This window comes from Bos taurus, chromosome 7 (genome assembly GCF_002263795.3).
Source record: "Bos taurus isolate L1 Dominette 01449 registration number 42190680 breed Hereford chromosome 7, ARS-UCD2.0, whole genome shotgun sequence".
NCBI classification, from domain to species: Eukaryota; Metazoa; Chordata; class Mammalia; order Artiodactyla; family Bovidae; genus Bos; species Bos taurus.
The window spans coordinates 107,464,645-107,490,563 of record NC_037334.1 but is presented as its reverse complement, the minus strand read 5'-3'; the positions used below and the strand labels follow the sequence as shown (position 1 = coordinate 107,490,563).

The window sequence follows — 25,919 nt, the reverse complement described above, 5'->3', positions numbered from 1 at the left end:
TAACCCATCTTCAGCTTCCTCTCTTCCCAGAAAGTCAGAGGATGGGACTGGAAGTTTCCACACTCTAATCACATGGTGTCTGGTCTTTCTGGTGACCGGTGCCGTCCTAAAGCTCTCTAGGGCCCCCACTTGGGTCATTCCATTACTGTAAACTCAGTCGTGGTCACAAGGGGCTAGCTAAAAAGAGCAAAAGACATTCCCATCACTCAGGAAGTTCCTAGGACTTCAGGAGCTCTGTTCTAGGAACTGCAGACAAAAGACCACATATAAATATATTTTTTAAATTGTATGACAGTTCTTATTATGCTTTAATATTAAGAAGCTTTTTGATTGTGGTTTTCATGCTATAATCTAATTGTTATATATTAGAAAAAATTTAATGAAAGAATAGAAAGTAAGTTTCCATTTTTAGCAAAGTTTTAAATTTATTGCTTTTTTTCTCCCCTCTCATAGGTCACTGATGAATTATTGGAAAAAATTGCATCAAGAAGTCAAAATATAATTGAAATCAACATTTCTGATTGTCGCAGTATGTCTGATACTGGCGTATGTGTTCTAGCATTTAAATGTCCTGGACTTCTTAGGTATACAGCTTACAGGTGTAAACAGCTTTCTGACACCTCTATTATTGCAGTTGCCTCTCACTGTCCTTTACTTCAGAAAGTTCATGTAGGCAACCAGGACAAACTGACTGATGAAGGACTCAAACAGGTAAATTTTAGAATCTGTAAGATGGTTTTGCATGTATTAATGGGTTTTTTTGCAGCATCACTTTGAAAGATTTTTATGTTAAAAGTAATACTCAGAGAATGTCATTTTTTTATGTATTCATGAATATTTGGGTTCATGAACTAGAGTGCTGTGGCTGTAATGGACAAATTAACTTCTTTGGGCGTTTTAATAAGTGCTTGAACTTCTTTGACCAGCCATTTTATTTCTTTATTCTTTTGTTACTTAAATTTTGTACTAAATTTTGCTTTATGTAGGAGCTTCCCTGGTAGCTCAGTTGTTAAAGAATCCACCTGCAATACAGGAGACCCTGGTTCAATTCCTGGGTCGGGAAGATCCTCTGGAGAAGGGATAACCTGTCCACTCCAGTATTCTTGGACTTCCCTTGTGGCTCAGCTGGTAAAGAATCCGCCTGCAACGCGGGAGACCTGGATTTGATCCCTGGGTTGGGAAGATCCCCTGGAGAAGGGAACAAGCTACCCACTCCAGTATTCTGGCCTGGAGAATTCCATGGACTGTATAGTCCATGGGGTCACTAAGAGTTGGACACAACTGAGCAACTTTCACTTGCTTTATGTAACAACAGTATGCAGTTTGGGTTAGCATGAGCTTTTAAAAATTAACTTTTAATTCCTCTTTTATGTTACTAGGTGAAATGCTTACATATTTTAAAATATCTTTTAAATGCAACTCTAAGTTGAGGAGTATAAAGTGAAGCAAAAGATGGTTAACTACCTATATTAGGCACAGTAGTTGGGTTTAAATACAGTATCATGTATTTTCTGGTTGATGCACTTTCTTTGGAAATGGTGTTTAAAGTTTCTTGTCTCAGAGTGAATATTGAATGGATTCTATGTGCCAGTCCCTGAATTTGTGAATGTTTTGTATATTTAATAATAGTACCACTAATGTACTGGTCACTTTTTGTGTTTTTTATATTTAACCCTTGAAGTAACTTTGTGGGAGTTGTTGATATTGAACTTTTTGTTTAATTTTCATTTTATAAAGGAAGAGATTAAGTCTTAGAGAGATTAAGAAACTTGGCTAATGTTTGGCAGACAGTGGACCTGGGACTGGAGCCTGGGTTCCCTAAAGCCCTGCTGCCTTATTATCTTTCTGGTTCTCCTTGCCAATCGACTGTACTCTCCTCGACCTTGAATAAGGCAGCCTCTCCATGAAGGCAGAAGCTGTGCACATTCACCACTCTACACACAGTGCCCAGGCAAACATTTGTTGAAAAAAAGAATTAATTATTAATAATTCCATTTAAGAACTTTGTCAGAACAGTTTTTTAAATTCAGAATTGAGATGTAGTCCCAATACTTCCTAGTAAAAGCAGAATATCAGTAAAGTCCTAGATTTAAGTCTCATCTTAGATGAAACCAGAATAACATGTATATGCCTAAATTTAGGCACTATATACGGATTAACTGAAAACTGAGCACTAGAAGGAATTTGGAAAGTCTGTCCTAAATGGTACTGGGTTTGTCAGTCCGATTTACGCAGTAAGAACACTTCAGTTCCCTGGTGGCTCAGACGGTAAGCGTCTGCCTACAATGCCAGAGACCCGAGTTCCAACCCTGGGTCGGGAAGATCCCTGGAGAAGGGAATGGCAACCCACTCTAGTATTCTTGCCCGGAAAATCCCATGGACAGAGGAGCCTGGTGGGCTACAGTCCACGGGGTCGAAAAGAGTCAGACATGACTGAGCGAATTCATTCATTCGTTCATTCATTTTGTCTGCAAAGACTAATTGTGTAATAACAGTTTCTGCTATTTACAGGATTACTCACTAGCAAAGCATTTTACACAGTTAAGTCTATTAAAATAATCTTTATGGTAAACTATAAATTTTATAGACATGATGTGATTTTTTTGTGATTAGAAATTTCTCAGATTATACTTTGCAGTGAAACATTTTAAAAAGTCTATATATTTATTAAGAAATGGATTAAATTTGTTATATATTTAAATCTGATGTAACACAAATAGATGCCAGCTGAGCAGAGTGCCATGGTACACACCTTATAGTAAAGTCATATTTATGGTTGAAATAGAGGGAAACTAAAGAGTTCTTTAAGGAGCAAGATTTAATATGCCACTTAAGTACTATGAATTTATCTAATATTTACAGCTTTGAGACTAATTATGTAAATGTTTCCTAGAATGTGACATGTTTTGAAACCTGTTAATTTATGACAGATTAGAAGTTTGCTTCAGATTTTTATGGTTTCTGAATTATGAATTAGTTATATATGAAGAAATAACCTGATAAAAGTAATAAAATAGTTTAAATCTTTTTCATCCTAATTAAAAAATTTTTATATATTTTTCTTTTTTAAAAAATTCATTTTTAGTATGCAGATAATTGCTTTATAGGGCTGTGTTAGTTTCTGCCGTACATCAATGTGAATCAGCCATGGGTATCCATATATGTCCCCCCCTTGAACCTCCCTCCCGCCTCCCAACCCATCCCACCCCTCTGGGTTGTCACAGAGGGCTGGGCTGAGCTCCCTGCGTTACACAGTACCTTCCTGTTAGCAGTCTGTTTACACGTGATAAATGTATGCATTTCAGTACTGCTCTCTCGATTCTCTCACCCTCTCCTGCCCGCCCCCTGCGGCCCCCGCTGTGTATATGAATCTGTTCTCTTTCTGTTCATCCCAAGTAATTTTTCAAAGTAATTGCTTCTGAACCTCACTGCAATTCAGGGAGTAATCCTTTCCTGTGCTTAAGACTGTGCTGTGGCGGGGGTGTGTGTGTCCTCTTTTAGCCTCTTTGTTCTGATGGAATAGTGTTGTGGAGTAGAATAGTAGAGAATGGCTTTTCATGTATACATAAAATACAACTAAAGGTTTCATGAAATAATTTTCTATTCTATACTGTTATGTTAAATAAATATTGATCTTGATTCACTCAGTAAATTAATTTCTCATTGGTATTTGATAAGCTCTGCTGTGGAATGTATTACAGTTTTAGTGAATTAACAACTTAAAAATGTATAATAAAGTTTCAAAGGCCTAGGATGGAACTTTCATAATTGATGAATTTTCCTGGTATTTTTTTCTTTTCTACTCATAAACATAGCTATTAAATTGTTTATTCTACAGATCAAGTTAAAAGGTTTTAAGAATATTTTCCTGTTAGTAAAAACTGACAAATGTTTTAGAATGGTATAGATGTATCTTATTGATAGTATCTTTAAAAATATATTTTTATCATAACTACTATAATTTTAGTTGACTTTAGCCAATACCATATGAATATGTTTTTTAAAAAAATTATTTTTAATTAGAGGATAATTGCTTTACAATATTATGTTAGTTTCTGCCACACATCAACATGTACATATGTCCCCTCAATCTTGAACCCGCCTCCCATCCCATCCCACGCCCGCGGGTTGTCTATGAAACACAGAGTTTGAGCTCCTTACGTCGTACAGCAGCCTCCACCGGCTGGCTGTCTCACACATGACAGTGTATGTGTTCCCATCTTCTCCTTTAGGTCATCCCACCCGCCCCCTCCCGCACTGTGTCCACAAGTCTGCCTCCATTGCTGCCCTGCGACTAGGGTCAGCAGTGCATCTCTCTGGATTCCATAAGTATGTGTTAATCTGTGACATCTGCTTTTCTCTTTCTGACTTACTTCGCTCTGTATAATTGGCTCTAGGTTCATCTACATCATTCGAACTGACTCCAGTGTCGTGGCTGAGTACTCCTCCACCCTGTTTATGCACTCAGCTGCTGACGGACATCTAGGTTGCTCCCATGTCCTAGCTGCTGTAAATAGTGCTGCAGTGAACACTGGGGTACATGTGTCTCTTTCAGTTATGGTTTCCTCAGGGTATGTGCCCAGTAGTGGGACGGTTGGGTTATATGGTAGTTTTATTCCTAGTGTTTTAAGGAATCTCCATACTCTTCTCCATCGATTTGCATTCCCACCAACAGTGCAAGAGCACACACCCTCTTTAGTATTTATTGTTTGTAGAATTTTTGATGATAGCCATTCTGACCTGTGTGAGGTGATACCTCATTGTAGTTTTGATTCACAGTTCTCTAATACTGAGTGATGTTGAGCATCTTTTCATGTGTTTATTAGCTATCTGTATGTCTTTGTATAATGTCTATTTAGGTTTTTTGCCCACTTTTTGATTGGGTTGTTTGTTTTTCTAGTGCTGCCTGAGCTGCTTGTAAATTTTGGAGATTAACCCTTTGTCAGTTGTTTTGTTTGCTATTATTTTCTCCCATCCTGAGGGTTATTTTTCTAACTTGTTTATAGTTTCCTTTGCTTTGCAAAAGCTTTTAAGTTTAATTAGATCCTACTTGTTTATTTTTGTTTTTATTTCCATAAATAGGAGGTGGGTCATAGAGGATCTTGCTGTGGTTTATGTCAAGCAGTATACTCCCTATGTTTTCCTCTAAGAGCTTATAGTTTCTGAACTTACATTTAAGCCTTTAGTCCATTTTGAGTTTACTTTTGTGTATGGTGTTAGGAGTTGTTCTCGTTTCATTTTTTAGATGCAGTTGTCCAGTTTTCCCAGCCCTACTTATTGAAGAGGGTGTCTTTTGTCCTTTGTATATTCTTGCACTATGTATTCTTACTGTATTCTCCATTGTATATTCCTCCTTTGTCAAAGATAAGGTGCCCGTAGGGGTATAGTTTATCTCTGGGCTTTCTGTCTTGTCCCATTGGTCTGCATTTCTGTTTTTGTGACAGTACCATACTGTCTAGATGATTGTATCTTTGAGGTATAGTCTGAAGTCGTGCTGTGTGATCAGTCTTGTCCAGCTCTTTGTGACCCCATGGACTGTAGCCTCCCAGGCCCCTCTGTCCATGGAGTTTTCCAGGCAGGAATGCTGAAGTGGATTGCCATTTCCTTTTCCAGGAGATCTTCTGGACCCAGAGATCAAACCTGCGTCTTTTGCGTCTCCTACATTGGCAGGCAGATTCTTTACCACTGAGCCACGTGGGCAGCCAAGGAAGTCAGGAAGATTAATTCCTCCAGCTCCTGTTTTCTTTCTTAAGATTGTTTTGGCTATTAAGGGTCTTTTGTGTTCTATACCAATTGTGAAATTATTTTTTTTTCTGGTCCTGTGAAAAAATACCATTGGTAGTTTGATAGGGATTGCCTTGGATCTGTAGGTTGCTTTGGGCACTGTAGTCATTTTCACAATATTGGTTCTTCCAGTCCAAGTAACTGTGTATTTCTCCATCTGTTTGAATGTATTTTTTGACTTCAGTTTATAAAAGCAGTTACGTAAATCATTTTAGTTTGGAGTTGTAATGGATCTAAAATTTAATACATTAAGTATTGCATTCACCTCACAGTGTTTCTTAAACTTTTGGAAAATACCTGATAGGCTGTTTTTGGCTGTATTCTCTGTTCTTTGTGAAATACCACCTTGAAATCCTGATATTCTTATTTCTATTAAAATTATCATTGCCATATTTCTGTTATTTATATGTATCTTGTAAAACTAAAATCACATATTTAGGGGGAAAAAGAGCTATTTAATTAAGAATAGTAGGCCGTGTATGTTTTTCTAGTATTTTACTACCATCTAGCACATCACAGCAAACAAGAGACAGCAGAGTAGTGAAAGTATTCAAAGACATCTAAGAAATTGTATCCATTAAGTTAATAATTTATGTGACTGCTCGTATTTGATTACAACAGTTTAACCCCTCAATCCAGTTAATGGATCTCTGTAGAAATTCTGGAAATAGCCACTGAAGGCATCTCCTAGATTAAAATGTACAAAATAATAGATGTTGCATTAGTAAATTTGGGTCTTGCTCTATTATGGGATTTTAGGCCTTTAAAAATAAATATGTAAAGTAAGATCAGCAGAATGATGGAGTGGACAGCTCCCAAACCCCATTCCTCCACAGAAACATTTGAAAACAAACAGAAATCATTAGAACCAACTTTGCCAGAACTCAGAAAAATAGTGTTTGACAGCAGAGTGAATGCTGGGGCAGGGGAAAGGCAGTTGAAAAACAGTGATAGAGCTTTGTGACACTTTACCTGTCTGTGCCTCCTGCCTTCCCCAGCTTGGCAGCAACACTGAAGAAGCAGCGTGTGCTCCCAGTGTGTGTCCCTGCTTCCAGAGGGAGCAGAGCAGACTTTATTCCCAGTTTACTGGGTTTGTGTATTCTAACCTGCTTGGGAGCTTCTTAAAGGACTCATGTACGATGCTCATATTTATTTCACCTAATTCAAAATACATTCAGGGTGGATATTGTAAGCAAATACAAAAATCTGCAGTTGGGGCAAAAGATTATGGCTGAATCATGCACTGGATCACACAAGGCCTGAGGGGAAAAAGCCAGGGAGAGAATTTCTTTGGAAAGTTAGGATAATCAGCTTTCTTTATGGTCCAGCTCTCACATCCATACATGACTTCTGGAAAAACCATAGTTTTGATTATATGGACCTTTGTTGGCAAAGTGATATCTCTGCTTTGTAATAAGCCGTCTAGGTCTGTCATAGCTTTCCTTCCAAGGAGCAGGCATCTTTTAATTTCATGACTGCAGAACTTACTTTGATTATAATTGGATTAAGTTCTCTAATTAAAGGGCAAAGATTGGCAGAATAAAAAAAAAATCAGCCATGCATATAAAGTCTAAAAAAACATTCCTTTTAGATATTGACACAATGAGGTTGAAAGTTAATACAAATGGAAAGAATTATTCCACTCAAATTCTAATAACCAAGGAAAGCTGTAGTGCTCCTCAACTTATGGTGTTTTGCCTTAATAATTTTTTGACTTTATGATGGTGTGAAAGCCATATGCATTCAATAGGTGCTGTACTTCAGATTTTGAATTTTCATCTTTTCCTGGGCTGGCAGTATGTGATGCAACACTCAGGTTTCTGGATGGTGACAGTGGGCTGTGGTTCCCAGTCAGGCACACAGTCACGAGGGTAAACAGCTGTCACAGTGACAGCCATTCTGTACCCATACTGCGGTTCTCTCTTTCACTTTTGTTGAAATTATACAAGGTACTCAACACTTTATTATAAAGTAGGCTTCATGTTGGGTGGTTTTGCCCAACTATAGGCTAATATAAGGTTCTGAGCCTGTTTATGGTAGCCTAGGCTCTCCTGTGGTGTTCAGTAAATTAGGTGTATTAATGCATTTTTGACTTATGATATTTTCAACTTACAGGTTTATCAGGAATTAAGTCTGTTGTAAATTGAGAAGGATCTGTATTATTATGAAAAAAAATTTTAAGTAAAAAGGTTACTGGAAGCAATGAAGGTCATTATAGATTGATAAAAATTTCAATTCATCAGGAAGATGCAGCAGTTACAAGCATATGACCCAAACAACACAGCTCCTAAATATATAAAGGAAAAATGCTCTTAAATATATAAAGACTTAAAGGGAGGAAAAGACAGTTACACATTAATAGTTGGAGATTTTAATACCCTACTTTCACTAATGGAGAGAACAATGAGAAAAAGATCAACAGTAAACCAGAGGGCTTGCACAGTGCTGTAAACCAGTCACAGTAAGTGTCTGCTGACAGATGCATACAGTAGACTGCACTTAGCAACAAAAGCGGAGAAGGCGATGGCACCCACTCCAGTGCTCTTGCCTGGCAAATCCCATGGACAGAGGGACCTGGTAGGCTGCAGTCCATGGGGTCGCTAAGAGTTGGACACGACTGAGCGAGTTCACTTTCACTTTTCACTTTCATGCATTGGAGAAGGAAATGGCAGCCCACTCCAGTGTTCTTGCCTGGAGAATCCCAGGGATGGGGGAGCCTGGTGGGCTGCCGTCTATGGGGTCCCACAGAGTCGGACACGACTGAAGCGACTTAGCAGCAGCAGCAGCAGCAGCAACAAAAGAGTGTGCGTGAAATAGTCTCAAAGTTAGACCGTATTTCCAATCACAAACAACTTTTAATAAATTTGAGAAGATTGAAGCCAAACAAGAATCTTTTTTGACCATAATGACGTGAATCTAAGAATCAATAACATAAAACTGGAAAATACACAAGTATCTGTAAGGTAAATAATATTCTCTTACACAACCAATGGGACAATGAAGAAATCACAAGGAAAATTAGAAAATATATTGAATGAAAATGAAAATACAATATACCAAAATTATGACAACAAAAATAGTGTTCAGAAGGAAATTTATAGTGTAAAAGTTTATGTTTACAACAGAAGAAAAATCTGAAATAAGTAACTTAATTGCACGCCTGGAGGACTTAATTGGACACCTGGCATGCTTGCTCAGTTGCTGAGTTGTGTCCAGCCCTTTGCCACCCTATGGACTCCCACTGGGCTCCTCTGTCCATCCCGGGAAGGATACTGAAGTGTGTAATTTAATACCTGGAGGCACTTGCAAAAGAAGACGAAACTAAATCCAAAGCTAACAGAAGGAAGGAAATGATGACCAGAGCACAGAAAAATGAGCTAGAAAGCAGACAAGTTATGGAGAAAATCAATGCAACCAAAACTGGTATCTTTGAAAATACCAGCAAAAATGACAAACCTTTAACTAGATTGACTTAAGTAAAAAAGAAGATTCAACTTACTAAATGGGAAATTTAAGAGCAGACATTACCACTAACTATAGAAATAAAAAGGATTATATAAGAAAATTGTGAACAACTATATACAACAAAAACTGGATAGCCTAGATGAAATGGGTAAATTCCTAGAAATGTACAAGCTACAAAACTGATGCAGAGATAAGTAGAAAATCTGAATGCAGATTTGTAACAAGTAAGGAGATTGAATCAGTAGTAAAAATCCTTTCAACAAAGCAAAGTCTGGAATTTGGTCTAACGGGTAAGGAAGAAATAATACCAATCTGTCTCTCAAACTCTTTCAAAATATTTAAAATAAAGCAACTCTTGGTAATTCCTGTGAGGCCAGCATTACCCTGATTCTGAAGCCAGGGAAAGACACTGCAAGCAAAGACAACTGTAGACTCATGTGTTTAATGGCTATAGATGCAGAAATCTTCAGCAAAATACAGCAAAGAGCATTCAACAGCATGTTAAAAGGATTATATACTATGACCAAGTATAATTTATCCCATGAATGGAAGGATGACTCAACATACAAAAATCAGTCAGTGTAATGTACTGCGTTACCAGAATGAAGGAAGAAGCACCCACATGATCATCTTAATTGGCTCAGAAAATGCATTTGGTGGTCAAGCTCCTTTCCTTGATAAAGCACACAATGGAATAGGAATAGAAAGGTAGAATAGAAAGGAATAGAAAGGTATCATGTTTCTCAACATGATAAAGGCTGTATGTGACTAACGTGCAGCTGATATACTCAATGGTGAATAGCTGAACAGTTTTCCCCTAAGATCAGGAACAGAAACAGTGTTGCGTGTGCTGTGGAAGAATTTGGTGGTTCATCAAAAGATTAAACATAGAACTATCATATGACCCAGTAATTCTTCCCTAAATATATAACCCAGATGATTGGAAACAGTGACTCAAATAGATCCTTGTTTACTTGTTTTCATTTATCATTATTCTTAACAGCCAGAGGATAGGAACAACCCAAGTGCCCATTGAGATGAATGAGTGAATGAAATGTATGTATACGTGATGAAATACTATTAGGCCTTATAATGGAATGAAATGCTGTACCTGTTACCATGTGAGTGAATTTTGAAAACACATTCCAAGTTAAATAGGCCGGACACAAACTAAAAATACCGTAAGGTTCTACTTACGTAAATTCCCTGTTAGTCGCTTCAGTCACGTCTGACTGTGCGACCCTGTGTAGCCTGCCAGGCTCCTCTGTCCTTGGGATTCTCCAGACCAGAGTACTGAAGTGGGTTGCCATGCCCTCCTCCATGGGATCTTCCCAACCCAGGGATTGAACCTGGGTCTCCTGGGTCTCGGGCATTGCAGGCATATTCTTTACTGCTGAGCCAACAGGGAAGCCCTATAAATTACCTACTAGAGGCAAATACATAGAGACAGATGTAGGTAGAGTGTTTCATGGGGTAGGAGAAGTGGAGAATGGGTACTCAGTTGGCTTCAGTCGTGTCCGACTCTCTGCGACCCCGTGAATGGTAGCCCACCAGTCTCCTCTGTCCATGGGATTCTCCAGGCAAGGATACTGGAGTGGGTTGCCATGTCCTCCTCCAGGGGATCTTCCTGACCCAGGAATCAAACCTGCATCTCCTGCATTGCAGGTGGATTCTTTACCATTGAGCCACTGGGGAAGCCCAGGGAATGGGTACTTATTGCTTAATGGGTAGGGAGTTTCTATTTGAGGTGATGAAAAAGTTTTGGAAATAGTGGGGATGGTTGCACAACACTATGGAAATAATGTCACTGAATTGTATACCTAAATGTGGTTAAAATAGCTATTTTTATGTTACATATATTTTACCACAATAAAGGAAAAAAGAAACATTACTTGTTTTTAGATGCTGAATTTCTATGAGATAAAGGAAACTCTCAGTCTCACCTAATCTATCTTTACATGTTGTAGTGATAGTTAAATAAAGAGCAGGTATGTAACCTTTATGGAGAAGGCGATGGCACCCCACTCCAGTACTCTTGTCTGGAAAATCCATGGACGGAGGAGCCTAGAAGGCTGCAGTCCATGGGGTTGCTAGGAGTTGGACACGACTGAGTAACTTCACTTTCACTTTTCACTTTCATGCATTGGAGAAGGAAATGGCAACCCCCTTCAGTGTTCTTGCCTGGAGAATCCCAGGGACGGGGGAGCCTGGTGGGCTGCTGTCTATGGGGTTGCACAGAGTCGGACACGACTGAAGTGACATAGCAGCAGCAGATGTAACCTTTATGTTGCTGTTCAGTGACTCAGTTGTGTCCAACTCTTTGTGACCCCATGGACTGCGGCACTCCAGCCCTCCCTGTCCTTTAGCATCTCCCGGGGTTTGCTCTGAATCACGTCCAGTGAGTTGGTGATGCCATCCAACCATCTCATCCTCTGTCGCTCCCTTCTCTTGCCCTCAGTGTTTCCAGCATCAGGGTCTTTTCCATTGCGTTGGCCCTTCGCATCCGGTGGTCAGCATATTGGAGCTTCAGCTTCAGCATCAGTCCTTCCAATGAATATTCAAGATCGATTTATCTTAGGATTCACAAGTTTGATATCCTGGTAGTCCAAGGACCTCTCAAGAATCTTCTCGAGCGCAACAGTTCAAAGCATCAGTTCTTCGGCGCTCTGCCATGTGTTAGCCACTGTTCATATATTGACTGTATATTCATACATTTAATTTCTCTCTTGATTTACTGCCACTTGGTGAGGTTGGTATTGTTTCATTTTTATAGATGAGTAAGTTGTTACAGAGAGACTATCAGTAATTTATCTGAGATAAAGTAGTAAGTGATAGGGCTGGCATTCATATCCAGAGGTGCCTTGAGTTCATACTCAACCCATCTAGCTCATTTCCTCCCCTCTGCACATGGCATCCTTGTATACCTGCTTAATCGTGTCTGACTCTTTGTGACCTCATGGACTGTAGCCTGCCAGACTCCTCTCTCCATAAGTTTTCCAGGCAAGAATACTGGAATGGGTTGCCATTTCTTTCTCCAGGGGATCTACCTGACTCAGGAATGGTACCTGTGTCTCCTGCATTGGCAGGCGGATTCTTTACCAACCGGTGCCACCTGGGAAGTCGTAACACTCATTTTTTATCCCTGTAATGATAATTGTTACTTACAATGAGGCTGAGAAAGTAGAGATCTTGAAAAGCATTCTTTATCAAAATGTTTTATAGTTAAGTAGTTTAAGAGTGTTTTAAGCCGTCTGTCTCTAAATTAGCATCACAATTGACAATGGGAAGTAAATGTATTTTAGGTGCTTTTTATATGTGACAGGCATTGTATTTTGTGCTTTCATATTTTGTTATCCACTTTAAGCTTCACAGTAGCCCTGAAGTATTTCAGGATGAAAAATTGAATCTTTTGAAATTTAAGTAACTTACCCACGTTCACATAGTTGGGAAGTTATGGAGCCAATATTCTCTTTCTGTTTTGCTTGATTTCTGAATCTTGTCATTTGAGACCATATTCTAGGATTTTAAGCTGAGATGTACAATTCAATGACTATAGAAAATATTTTCCATCTGTAACTGGGAGTATTGAGGCTTCATATAATTCAAGAAGGCCTCTTCATGGGAATTTATCTTGATAGTACTTATAAAAACTTCTGTTCTCATGAATCCTAGTGAATAGTGTTCTAATAGCTTCCTTCTATACCCATTGATAGTAATTATAATGTATAAAATGTTTACTTAGTACTTTTATATGCTTTTCAGTGTGCCAGTAAGCATTTCTGATTGTTATTTTTAAAAAAAATCTCCACAACCCAGTGAGGTACAGGTGTGCATTGTTAAAATTCAGTGTAAGTCTTCTCACCTAATGGGCCTGAGAATGGAAGTTGGTCAGTTAACTGAAATTCAGTTAAATGATAGAATCACAAAATCAATATGTTTGATAAACATTTTAATTAAAAGTGTTATATAATTGTAGATTCATTTAGTGAATCTTTTGATATAGAGTCAAGGCCTTTTTCTTGAATTAGAGATAGAGTTTTACTTTATTTTACTTATATAGATTTACCGATGGCTCAGCGGTAAAGAATTTGCCTGCAATGCTGGGGACACAGGTTTGATTCCTGGGTCAGGAAGATCCCCTGGAGGAGGAAATGGCAGCCCACTCCAATATTCTTGCCTGGAGAATCTCATGGACGGAGGAGGCTGGTGGGCTGCAGTCCATCGGATCACAAAGAGTCGGACGTGACTGAGCATGTGATGGATGGATAGATTTTATTTAAAGTATAACAATGATGTGGCACTGCTGATTTTCAGTTTTTATTAAAAATTGAAGTGGGACAGGAATATGGGTGCAGCTTCTTTGAAATTGTGATTTTCCCAATATTTTATAATTTTATAGTGTCTTACTGAAAACTAATTTATTGGCATGTTTTTATGGCTTGTTCTCATTGAATGTAGAACATTCAACCAACTTTTTATAGCATGAGCTTTCTTTTTCTTTCTCATTTAAGTCAGTTTATTTAATATCTAATGTAATTATGTTAAAATAATTATAATTAGAAAAACAGGTTTGGAAAGAAACATCATTTCCTGTTGACTTATTTATTTATTTTTTTAATCTTAAGTTTTCCTGGCATTTGTTTTTTCAATGTGGTGGTGGTGTTTTTTTTTTTTACTGTGGTAGAATCTTCTTAATATTTACTATTTTAGCAAGTTTTTCATTTTAACAGCTTTTAAGTGTGCGATTCAGTGGCATTACGTATGTTCACCATGTTGTGTAACCATCGTGGGCTCTATTCTGATTTCTGATTAGTGGACTTTCAGGACCTATTCTAGCTACCTCATGTAGGTGGACTCGTACACTCCTAATTCTTCTGCGTTTGGCTTATCACTTGCATAATGTTTTCAGTGTTTCATAAAGTCAAACAACATAAATCTAGGAAAAAGATTCAAATTTGAGTCCTTAAAGTGGGTCAGATGAGTGGCAGTTTGAAAAATTTGCTTTGCTTTCTTTCATATCTCGTTGTTTGTGTTCCTCTACTACCAGTGAAACTACTGAATCAAATTATGACATTGTTATTTTTATGATTTCACAGACATGAGTATTTAGTGTAGTTGGGTGAAGTTACTATAAGATATGGATTAGGTTTTTTCACTGCTTTCTTGCATATGTATAATAGTGACAGTGGTGATATATCAGGAATGGAAAGAAGGAACAAATTTCCTCTTCTATTGAAGGCATACCTCATGTTTTAAAAATATGTTTTTACTCCTGGTTTTGAAAAACTTTCCTGTGACCTTGGAAAACCTAATCTTACTTCTATCCCAGTGGTTCTGTGTTGTGGTTTCAGTTATCTAGATTCTTTGTTGAATTATACTCTTCCTAAGGTGTTTGTTTTGTTGTTATTTATAAAAATAACCCAGTAACAGCAAATAGCTTGTTAAAACATATTTTCTTCTGTAAATTCTTAAGGGTAGTGTGCAAAATTTTAATTAAATTTTGAGATTCAGGGAAAATCATCTCCAAGTATTTTATTTTTATTTATTTATTTATTTATTTTTCATCTCCAAGTATTTTAGAGAAAATTTTGAAAAATACCTTTGGAGTTCTAGGGGCTTCCCTGGTGGCTCAGATAGTAAAGAATCTGCCTGCAATTCAGGAGACCTGGGTTCGATCCCTGAGTTGAAAAGACCCCCTGGAGAAAGTAATGGCTTCCCTCTCCAGTATTCCTGTCTGGAGAATTCCATGGACCGAGGAGCCCTGTGGTCTATATCCATGGGATCACAAAGAGTTGGACATGACTGAGGCACTAACACTCAAGGTTCTGGAGCAAAAGTGTAAATAATCTTAAAGGAAAAGAATCTTAAATGACTGTTATAAAGAGGAAAAGAATAAGGATAATCCTTTTTATATTAATTTAGTCTATAGTTCTAATTGCTGTCATGTGCTAATATGAACCATGGATTAATAGGTGGCTTCATTTAAGTGATAATACCCTTTGTATTAAATGCTTTCCTTCAGAGTTGACTGATGGGTACCCTTGACACATTAGAGTTAGAGGAGAGTTTCTATTACTGTTCATTCAACATGCACCTTTCCTAGGGAACCAGATATTGGACTTGACTTGATAGAGATTCATAGCCTCCTAAATGACATCCTGGGTTCTGTGTCTTAGGTGCCTAAGACCATTTACTGGAAGAATGAGAGTTTGGGTTGTGCCTGGCATGTCAGGTGCAAATAGCGTTGAAGGGCAGGCTGGGTGTGAATGTGTGTGTGTGTGTGTGTTTATTTCTGGGCTCTTTGTTCTGTCCCGTTGGTCTGTGCCTGTTTCTGTGCCAGTATCATACTGTTTTGATTACTGTAGCTTTCTAGTATAGCTTGAAATCAAGCATGTGATGCTTCCAGCTTTTTTATTTTTCCTAAGGATTGCTTTATTTGAAGTCTTTTGTGGTTTCATATAAATTTTATGATGATTTGTTTTAGTTCTGTGAAAAATGCCATTGGTATTTTGATAGCTATTGCACTGAATATGTAGACTGCTTTGGTTAGTATGGTCATTTTAACAATATTCTTCTAGTCCACGTGAATGGTTTATCTTTCCATTTATTTGTGTCATCTTCAGTTTCTTTCATCATTGTTTTATAGTTTTCAGAGTACAGATCTTTTACCTTCTTGATTAAATTTATTCCTGGAACTTTAGAACATTCATTTGGGGTAACGTGACTAGTACAGATAAACACCAATATGGATGCAGTCTTTCCTAGTATTTTCAATGAGGTTGTCTAAAATAGAACATCAGTTTCTTCAGTGAGACTAAATGATGGTGATTGTCCCTCGAGACGCTCTTCCCTAGTAAGTTATTAGGGTCCTGTGCTGCTCATATCTGTTGAGACCATTACCATGGTTCTTATGTATGTATGCCTGCCCATGTGGCTGTTTGCTCTATGGAAAGTCACAGTCACTTGTTTGTAGATAAAGGCATCAGAGCTACTTGCTAAGGTCAAAACACCATGTAATTGGTTTAAACATCTCTTCCAGACTGCAGCAGTATTCAGTTCAGTTCAGTCGCTCAGTTGTGTCCAACTCTTTGCGACCCCCCCATGAACCGCAGCACACCAGGCCTCCCTGTCCATCACCAACTCCCGGAGATAACCCAAATTCATGTTCATCGCATCAGTGATGCCATCCAGCCATCTCATCCTCTGTCGTCCCCTTCTCCTCCTGCCCCCAATCCCTCCCAGCATCAGGGTCTTTTCCAGTGAGTTAGTTCTTCGCATCAGGTGGCCAAAGTATTGGAGTTTCAGCTTCAGCATCAATCCTTCCAGTGAATATTCAGGACTGTTTCCTTTAGGATGGACTGGTTGGATCTCCTTTAGAGGGGAGACTCCAGGGGACTCTCAAGAGTCTTCTCCAACACCACAGTTCAAAAGCATCAGTTCTTCTGTGCTCAGCTTTCTTCACAGTCCAACTCTGACATCCAGACATGACTACTAGAAAAACCATAGCTTTGACTAAATGGACCTTTGCAGCAGTATAACTTACCTGTTTTAACATGAGACTCTACCAAGCTGTCCACAGACGTTGATGTCTAAGAGTCTTATAGACACCTGTTACTTCTTTTATCCAGATTCTCTTCTGTTTCTCAGTAATCCTGGCTGGTGCACTAAGTGTTGAGGTCTCTTTATTGCTCAGTATCTGAATAAATTGACAAATAAGACATTGGAATAGTGGCAGAGGGAAAACAGCAGCTTTAATACACAGAAAGGCTAGATTGGGAATGTTGCTTACTAAGAGAGTTGAATACATCTGTTAATGCAAATGCTATAGTTTGGTCAGTGGGCATAGTCATCGTTCACTAGGCTGAATCAGCAGTGTCCTGCAAATGTAGAAGTAGGGTGCTCCTTGTGGGCAGTTTATTCTCAAGGGGCAAAAGAACAGAGATGAACTGAACATATTCAGTTTATTAATGTAAGCTAATTAATAATCCGTGTAGAGACCAGGAGTTAGACCAGAGTTCACAGGAAGGACGCAATAGTAGAGAAGCATTTCCTGTCTGTTTCTGTGTGTGTTTTCTTGATTTATTCATTTTAGAACATTTGTGCTGTTTCCTTGCTATGGAAAGATGAGGATTTAGCTCACTTATCCTTTTCTATCTCCTATCCCTTCAGAGTATCAAAATAGTTCTAATTTTGATTAAATAAGTATTCAGTATTTACATTTTATAATTGTGTACTTACCTTTTTTCCATTTGGAATTTTGTTTTTATCAAAATGAATAAATACCTTTTGTCCTCATTTACTTTACTAGTTTTTATATCTTAACAGTGATGGAGCCCACAGCTCCCCCCACCTGTTTTAGTATCTATATATAGATGCTTAGTTAAATTTATTTTCTTAAAGCAGACAACAGTCTGGACTTCTTGAATGTATGCTGCTGCTGCTGCTGCTAAGTCACTTCAGTCATGTCCGACTCTGTGCAACCCCATAGACGGCAGCCCACCAGGCTCCCCTGTCCTACTTTTGCATTAATGGTCGTCTTAGTGTCTTACCGTCACTGTTATTTTCAATGTTTTCTTCTTCTTGCTGTTCTGTGAGATGTCCTATTACCTAGGCGTCATGCCTTGTTTCTCTGGATGTATTCTTATGTTTTATAGAGCACAGACTGTGATCACTTCCTGTATGGGATGTATGAATGTATGGGATGTATGAATATATGGGACGTAAGTCTTTTTTGAGAATTTGCACGTGTCAAAATGTCTCTTTTCTACCCCTCACACTTAATAGAATCATAGATTTGAAATAATTTTCCTTCAGTATTTAATGGCGTTGCTCTATTGCTTTCTTTCAGTGTTGTCATTAAGAAGTTTGATGCTATTTTCATCTTTAACCCTCTGTATGAAATCTGTTTCTTACTAGCGATCTGCAGAATATTTTTTATACCCACAGTTACGAAACTTTATGATGATTTGCCTTGGCATAGATCTTCTTTTGTCATTTGTGGTTAGATGTACGGGTGAGTCCTTTTGGTCTGGAAGTCCGTATCCTCTCATCCTGGAACATTTTATGGAGTTATTTCTTTTAATTCCTCCATTTTCGCTTTGAAAACAATCATCCTCACATTTTCAGAAGTGTGCTGTTGCTCTCGTCTGCCAATGGCCTGCCCCTGTCGGAGGACGCTGTGGTGCACGGCCCTCTGTGGTGCACGACCCTCGGTGAACCCGTCTTTCCCTGCTGTCTGAGCGGGGCAGGGGCGGGCTCTGCAGCAGTGGGCGGTGCTCTGAGGGGCTGACTGCTTTTTTACTGCACTTCTCAGGAACCCTGGTGTCTTCCACACCAGCCTTGCCCTCACTGCTGTACACATGTGACCTTGTTGGGTGTGTTGGTTGTGAGCTAAGATACTACTGCTCTGCTTTCTTCACTTACTGACTTTCAATTCAGCTCTCTGGTCTGAGTAACATGTATGTTTGTTCTAGAAATATATGTGCCTTTTTAATGTATTGTAAGATCTGGTAGCACATCTAACGAACGTGATGAAAATTGATGACAAAAATGCTATGTCACTGTATCTGCAACAGCAGTAACGTTACATGAGATTATTTTTGCTTCCTATTGTTTATAGAGTTATGCATACTGCTAAACTACTATGATTGTCTGTTAATAAGTGAAGGAGAGGTTAAAGTTCATTAGAGAATAGCAAGTAAATAAAAATTTACCTTTTTTTTTCCCTTTTGCATTTACCTGGAATCCTTGATTTCCACCTGTGGACCCAATTTAGAACTGTTGAATTAAATAGAACACGGTAGTATATGGGACCATAATCATGGATCCCTTTATTTGTCCATTTTTCAAAAAGACTTCTTTACAATGAAAAACTCTGATCAACCTTTTCAGTGATTCAACAAATATTTACTAAGTATCAGCTGACTATTAGACATGGGCACCAGGGCTACATTAGTGAAATCTCTGTCTTCATGGAGTTTATATTTCCAGTGGAATATATATTTGGTTATTGTGTTACCTAGATTAAAATAACATGCCTTGTGTATATCACCATTCCTAGAAAAATAGTTGAAATTGTGTATCTTTCTTACTTTATTTGAAACAAAACTTGGAAGTTTTTGTTTACAAATGATTTATTTGCAAAAAGATGTGAGAAGATTGGTAAAAAAGAAAAAAAAACAATACCCATTATTGTACCGATCAGAAATAACTACTGTAAACACTTGGGTGTATATTTCATCTCCTTTCTATACATATGTATATGTTTAAATATGTATGTGTATACATAAACATTCATAATTAGTAGAATTATATTATAAAAATATGTACAGTTTACATTTTATTTGTCAAGTGTTTACTTCAATTTTTTTTTGTTGTTGTTGTTCAGTTACTCCGTCATGTCCGACTCTTTGTTACCCAATGGACTGCAGCACACAAGGCTTCCTTGTCTTTCACCATCTCCTGGAGCTTGCTCAAACTCATGTCCATTGAGTCAGTGATGTTATCCAACCATCTCATCCTCTGTCGTCCACTTCTCCTCCTGCCTTCAATCTTTCCCAGCATCAGGGTCTTTTCCAATGAGTCAGCTTTTCACATCAGATGGCCACAGTATTAGAGCTTCAGCTTCAGTATCAGTCCTTCCAATGAATATTCAGGGTTGATTTCCTTTAGGACTGGCTGACTGATCTGCTTGCAGTCCAGAGGACTCTCAAGAGTCTTCTCCAACACCACAGTTCAAAAGCATCAGTTCTTCAACGCTCAGCCTTTTTATGGTCCAGTTCTCACATCCATACATGTCTACTGGAAAAACCATAGCTTTGACTCTACGGACCTTTGTCAGCATATTAATGTCTTTGTTTTTTAATATGTTGTCTAGGTTTGTCATAGCTTTTCTTCCAAGGAGCAAGTCTTTTAATTTCATAGCTGCAGTTATCATCTGCAGTGATTTTGGAGCCCCCAAAAATAAAGTCTGCCACTGTTTCCATTGTTTCACCATCTGTTTGCCATGAAGTAATGGGATGGGATGCCATATTCTTAGTTTTTTGAATGTTGAGTTTTAAGCCAGCTTTTTCACTCTCCTTTTTTACCTTTATCAAGATGCTCTTTAGTTCCTCTTCGCTTTCTGCCATAAGGGTGGTGTCATCTGCATATCTGAAGTTATTGATATTTCTCCCAGCGATCTTGATTCCAGCTTGTGCTGCATGCAGCCTGGCCTTTCTCATGATGTACTCTGCATATAAAGTAAGCAGGGTGACAATATACAGCCTTGATGTATTCCTTTCCCGATTTGGAACCAGTCTGTTGTGCCATGTCTGTTTCTAACTTGCTTCTTGACCCGCTTATAGGTTTCTCAAGAGGCAGGTCAGGTGGTCTGGTATTCCAGTCTCTTTAAGACTTTTCCACAGTTTGTTGTGCTCCACAAAGTCAAAGGCTTTCAGTTCAGTCGCTCAGTCGTGTCCGACTCTTTGCGACCCCATGGACTGCAGACGCCAGGCTTCCCTGTCCATCACCAACTCCTGAAGCTTGCTCAAACTCATGTCCATCTAGTCGGCGATGCCATTCAACCATTTCATCCTCTGTCATCCCCTTCTCTTGCCTTCAATCTTTCCCAGCATCAGGGCCTTTTCCACTGAGTCATTTCTTCCCATCAGATAGCCAGAGTATTGGAGCTAACTTCAGCTTCAGCATCAGTCCTTTCAGTGAATATTCAGGACTGATTTCCTTTTGGATTCACTGGTAGAAATTATTAGTCAGTCAGTGTAGAACTGCCTGAAATCAAAGGCTTTAGTGTAGTCAATGAAGCAGAAGTAGCTGTTTTTCTGGAATTAGCTTGCTTTTTCTGTGATCCAATGGATGTTGGCAATTTGATCTCTGGTTCCTCTGCCTTGTTGAAATAGCTTGTACATCTGGCAGTTCTCGGTTCATATACTGTTGAAGCCTAGCTTGATGGATTTTGAGCATTACTTTGCTGGCATGCGATATGAGTGCAATTGTGTGGTAGTTTGAGCATTCTTTGGCATTGCCTTTCTTTGGGATTGGAAGGGAAACTGACCTTTTCTAGTCCTGTGGCCTCTGCTGATTCTTCCAAATTTCCTGGCATATTTGGAAAAGTGTGGCACTTTCACAGCTTCATCTTTCAGGATTTCAAATAGCTCAGCTGGAATTCTTTCACCTTCACTAGCTTTGTTTGTCCTGATGCATCCTAAGGCCTACTTGGCTTCACATTCCAGGATATCTGGCTCTAGGTCAATGATCACACCATCTTGGATATCTAGGTCATTAAGATCTTTTTTTGTATAGTTCTGTGTATTCTGCTTCTGTCCATACTGTTTCTGTCCTTTATTGTGCTCATCTTTGCATGGAGTGTTCCCTTGGTATCTCTGATTTTCTTGAAGAGATCTCTAGTCTTTCCCATTCTATTGTTTTCCTCTATTTCTTTGCACTGATCACTGAGGAAGGCTTTCTTATCTCTCCTTGCTATTCTTTGGAACTCTGCATTCAAATGGGTATATCTTTCCTTTTCTCCTTTGCCTTTCACTTCTCTTCTTTCCTCAGCTATTTGTAAGGCCTCCTCAGACAACCGTTTTGTTTTTTGCCTTTCTGTTTTTTGGGGATGGTTTTTATCACCGTCTCTTGTACAGTGTCACGAACCTCCGTCCATAATTCTTCAGTCACTCTATCAGTTCTAATCCCTTGAATCTATTTCTCACTTCCACTGTGTAATCTGAAGGGATTTGATTTAGGTCATACCTGTGCAGCTTAATAGTTTTCCCTTCTTTCTTCAATTTAAGTCTGAATTTGGCAATAAGGAGTTTATGATCTGAGCCACAGTCAGCTCCCGGTCTTGATTTTGCTGACTTTATAGAGCTTCTCCATCTTTGACTGCAAAGAATATAGTCAGTCTGATTTCGGTATTGACCATCTGGTGATGTCCATGTGTAGTCTTTTGTGTTGTTGGAAGAGGGTGTTTGCTATAACCAGTGCATTCTCTTGGCAAAACTCTGTTAGCCTTTGACCTGCTTAATTTTGTACTCCAAGACCAAATTTGCCTGTTACTCCAGGTATCTCTTGACTTCCTACTTTTGCATTCCAGTCCCCTATGGTGAAAAGGACATCTTTTTTTTTGGCATTATTTCTAGAAGTAACTAGACCTACTTCTGGTAGGTATGCATAATAACTGTTCAACTTCAGTTTTTTTGGCATTAGTGGTTGGGGCATAGACTTCGATTAATGTGATATTGAATGGTTTTCCTTGGAAATGAACCAAGATTATTTCAATTTAATGGTTATCTAATATTCAATTTTATGCAAACACCATAATTTATAACTTTAAGTTATTTTCTCTATTTTACTATTTAAAAAAGTCTTATGCTAATTTCTTGTAGCTAACTGTTACCAAACACCTTTAGTTAATTATTTCAATAATCTGTTATGAATAATTTTAAATACATGGAAAATTTGAAAGAATTTTAGAATGGACACCTGAATACCCACTATCTAGGTTGTATAATTAACTTTTAGTGTGTTGACTTTACTGTACATCTAGTCAATTATCCATTCTTCTTACATTTTTTGGTAAATATTTAGATGCCGAGTCATATAATTTTCAGGCCTATTTTATAAAATTTAAAAAAGTTTCTAAATTCTCCATGATTTTTAGTAATAATTTATACACTTTGAACTCTTGTCAACACTGGGTTTCTTGTTTTAATGTAACTTTTTAGATAATTTTTGATTTATAGATTTTTACTAAATTTTCTCATTTTATCTAAGATGACTTTCTTCATATGTAACACTCATAAAACAATGTTTATTTATCGTTTGCTTTAATTATCTAATTTCTACTCTAGATTTTGGAAAGAAATGTATATAATTTGTTCTATATGGTGCTTCATGTTTTTTAAGGGGGACATTATACTTGTAACTTTTTAATGTACACTTGAGGAAAGTAATCAGGAAATCACTAGTCCCTTTTCTTTTGGTGTTTGCAGTAAGTGTGTAAATAAGTGTTAACTGGAATATTGGCTCTAGCACATTCAGTCTTTTTTCTCTATCACAGTGTCAATGGGCCGATGGAGAAAAAGGACACATTGCGGGCAGTCAGAGCTGGAAGCAGAATCTCATGAACTAAGCACTCGTTCACTCACTCACTGCATCATGGTTCACTTCTTGGACTTTGGTTTTATCCCTTGGACCTCTATTCCTTTCAGTCTAACAGTATGACTGATAAAAAGACTTAAGAGTAACACAGATACAAATTTGAAGTGTAAAGGAACCTAGGCCTTTTGGTGGATGGAGAGTGTGAGGCAGTTGAAGCAAGGAAATGATTAGAAGGTCACAGGGCTTACACAGCAGTGTTTTAAATGAGAGATTGCCTGCATTCTATTTTAAGAGGAATTGATAAATAATTATTTAACTTTGGTATAGCTATTTAAAAAGTTGTTTGGAAATCCCTCTAGAAATATGTTGACTTTGTTATTTTTGGAGCATTCAGCGGAATCTCTTTATTTACAGCTGGGGTCGAAATGCAGAGAACTGAAAGATATTCATTTCGGCCAGTGTTACAAGATCTCAGATGAAGGCATGATCGTCATAGCTAAGGGCTGTCTGAAATTACAGAGAATATACATGCAGGAAAACAAATTAGTAAGTACTTCTTATCATCCTTCTGTTTTTCATTTAACTCTTGAATTCCTTATAACGCAGTGTTATCAGGTTTTTTCTGCTGATTTCTTTTGGTGGTTTAGAGGCAAATTCTACTTCAAAGCAAGAATCTTCTGAAAACAGTGATTTTTATAATTTGATTTTATAGTCATGTGGATGCTTGCTTATATGTGGTACTTACATGTTAAAAATTCTTCATTAGCATGTGTTAATGTGTTTTTTCCTAAACTGTGACAGTGGTAAAAATTAATTGGAAAAAATGAAATTTGGCTGCCAAACATGAGTATGTAGTTGTCATTCCTTCTGACTCCCCTAGGGGTTATAATAATTTTAGATAGTTAGGGATTTTTAACATTCAAGAAGATGTACATTTGTGAAATAGAGCCTTTCACTTAGTATGGCATAAAATGGGATTCAGTAAATTGAGACAGATAATCTTGGTAGTTACATAGGTTTTAGAGTGTTACATAGAATTTATATTATGTTTTAAGCACATGTGTAGATAATCATACACACTGTTTAAAACCATGTAATTTTCTCTTTTTGAGATATACTTTACATATCATAAAATATACCTTTTAAAAATGTACAATTCAGTATTTTTTAGTATATTCATAAAGTTATGCAGTCATCATCACTAGTTCTAAAATGGTTTTATTATCCCATAAAGGAACTTTGTGTCCATTAGCTGTCCCTCTTTATTCCGCCTTCTTCTAGCTCATGGCAACTGGTAGTCTACTTTTGGTTTCCATGGATTTGTCTGTTCCAGGCATTTCATATAAACAGAACACAATATGTGGTCTTTTGTATCTACCTTCTTTGCCTTACCATATTTTTTCAAAGTTCATTTGTGTTGTAGCATGTATCAGAGCTTCATTCCTTTTTATAGCAGAATAATATTCCAAATTCATTTAACTTTGATTTGATGAGTATGCAGTATAGAAAGAGAAAACTTTTTAACAGAAAAAGTTGTCACTGCAGAGGCGTTAGTAGAGTTCTTGATGTCGAAAAAATACTCTACATTAAAATGTAGGCAAGATGGTCCTGACCGTGTATCAGATTTATAAAGAAGATGTGCTTTTTAACTCTATCTGCAAATGAAGAGATCTTTTTGTTGCTCCCCCCTCCTTAGAGTTAGTTTACAAAATTTAGTAATACCTCTCATGTATTAAGGTAAGTTTTGAAAAGTCTCTAAGAAACCTCAGCACTTCAAGTAAGATAATGCTTTTTTTTTTTTTTTTATAAGATTATAGTAAGAAAAAAATTGAAACATTGAATTAAAAGTATATGCTTTTATTAACACATAGAATTATATGTTTCTCTAAAATTACATAATAAAAATACTTCCTATTCCTCTTTACATTTAATACAATTTTAATAATCACTCCCGAGTCTTTATGTTCTTTTGGAGACAGTAAGGTCTTCTGGGTCAGAGAGAGTGAATTTTTGATTCCTGCATTGTGACCCTGGTAAAGCTACTTAGGGTTTCTGAATGTCTTTTGCAAATTGGGTTATTAGTGTTTGTCTTTTTGCGGGTTGTGGTTTTGAGGATTAAATGACATAATGTCCTTAAATTGTGCAGTATTAATTTTGACTCATAGGAAACATAAAAAACTAGTGGTTGTTATGAGATCTTGACTGTGTGTGTCATCTGTTTCCACTTTACACTCAAGATAAATTAAAAGATGGTAATCCCGACTTACAGTTTTTAATATTTCTCATGTAATGGGAACATTATTGACTGATTAATATTTGTTTTCTTGTTGAGCAAAACCAGAGAAACATTTTTCTTTTTTTATTTGTCTTTAGGGTGAAAACCTTTTATTAATTAGAGAAAACAACATAAAATGAAATTTAAAATTGACATTTAGAAAGGGCAAAACAAATCCTACCTGATCAAAGTCTTGTTTGTTTGGTTGTTCACTTTTAATGTCCCAAATCAACACTACAAAATACAAAGGTGGCGCCTCTGCACCCAAGCCAAGAGCGTTTCAGCCACCCAGAAG

The 25,919-nt window shown here is 37.6% G+C and overlaps 1 protein-coding gene across 1 annotated transcript in view; it reads left to right on the top strand.

The window, feature by feature from the left end:
- The window catches only part of FBXL17 (F-box and leucine rich repeat protein 17), a 522,649-nt gene that overhangs the window by 18,759 nt on the left and 477,971 nt on the right, over positions 1 to 25,919 (top strand). The window contains exons 3-4 of the mRNA XM_024995338.2: positions 454 to 711; positions 23,764 to 23,895. Of these exons, the coding sequence (XP_024851106.1) occupies positions 454 to 711; positions 23,764 to 23,895 (390 nt within the window). The remainder of the gene's footprint in view (positions 1 to 453; positions 712 to 23,763; positions 23,896 to 25,919) is intronic.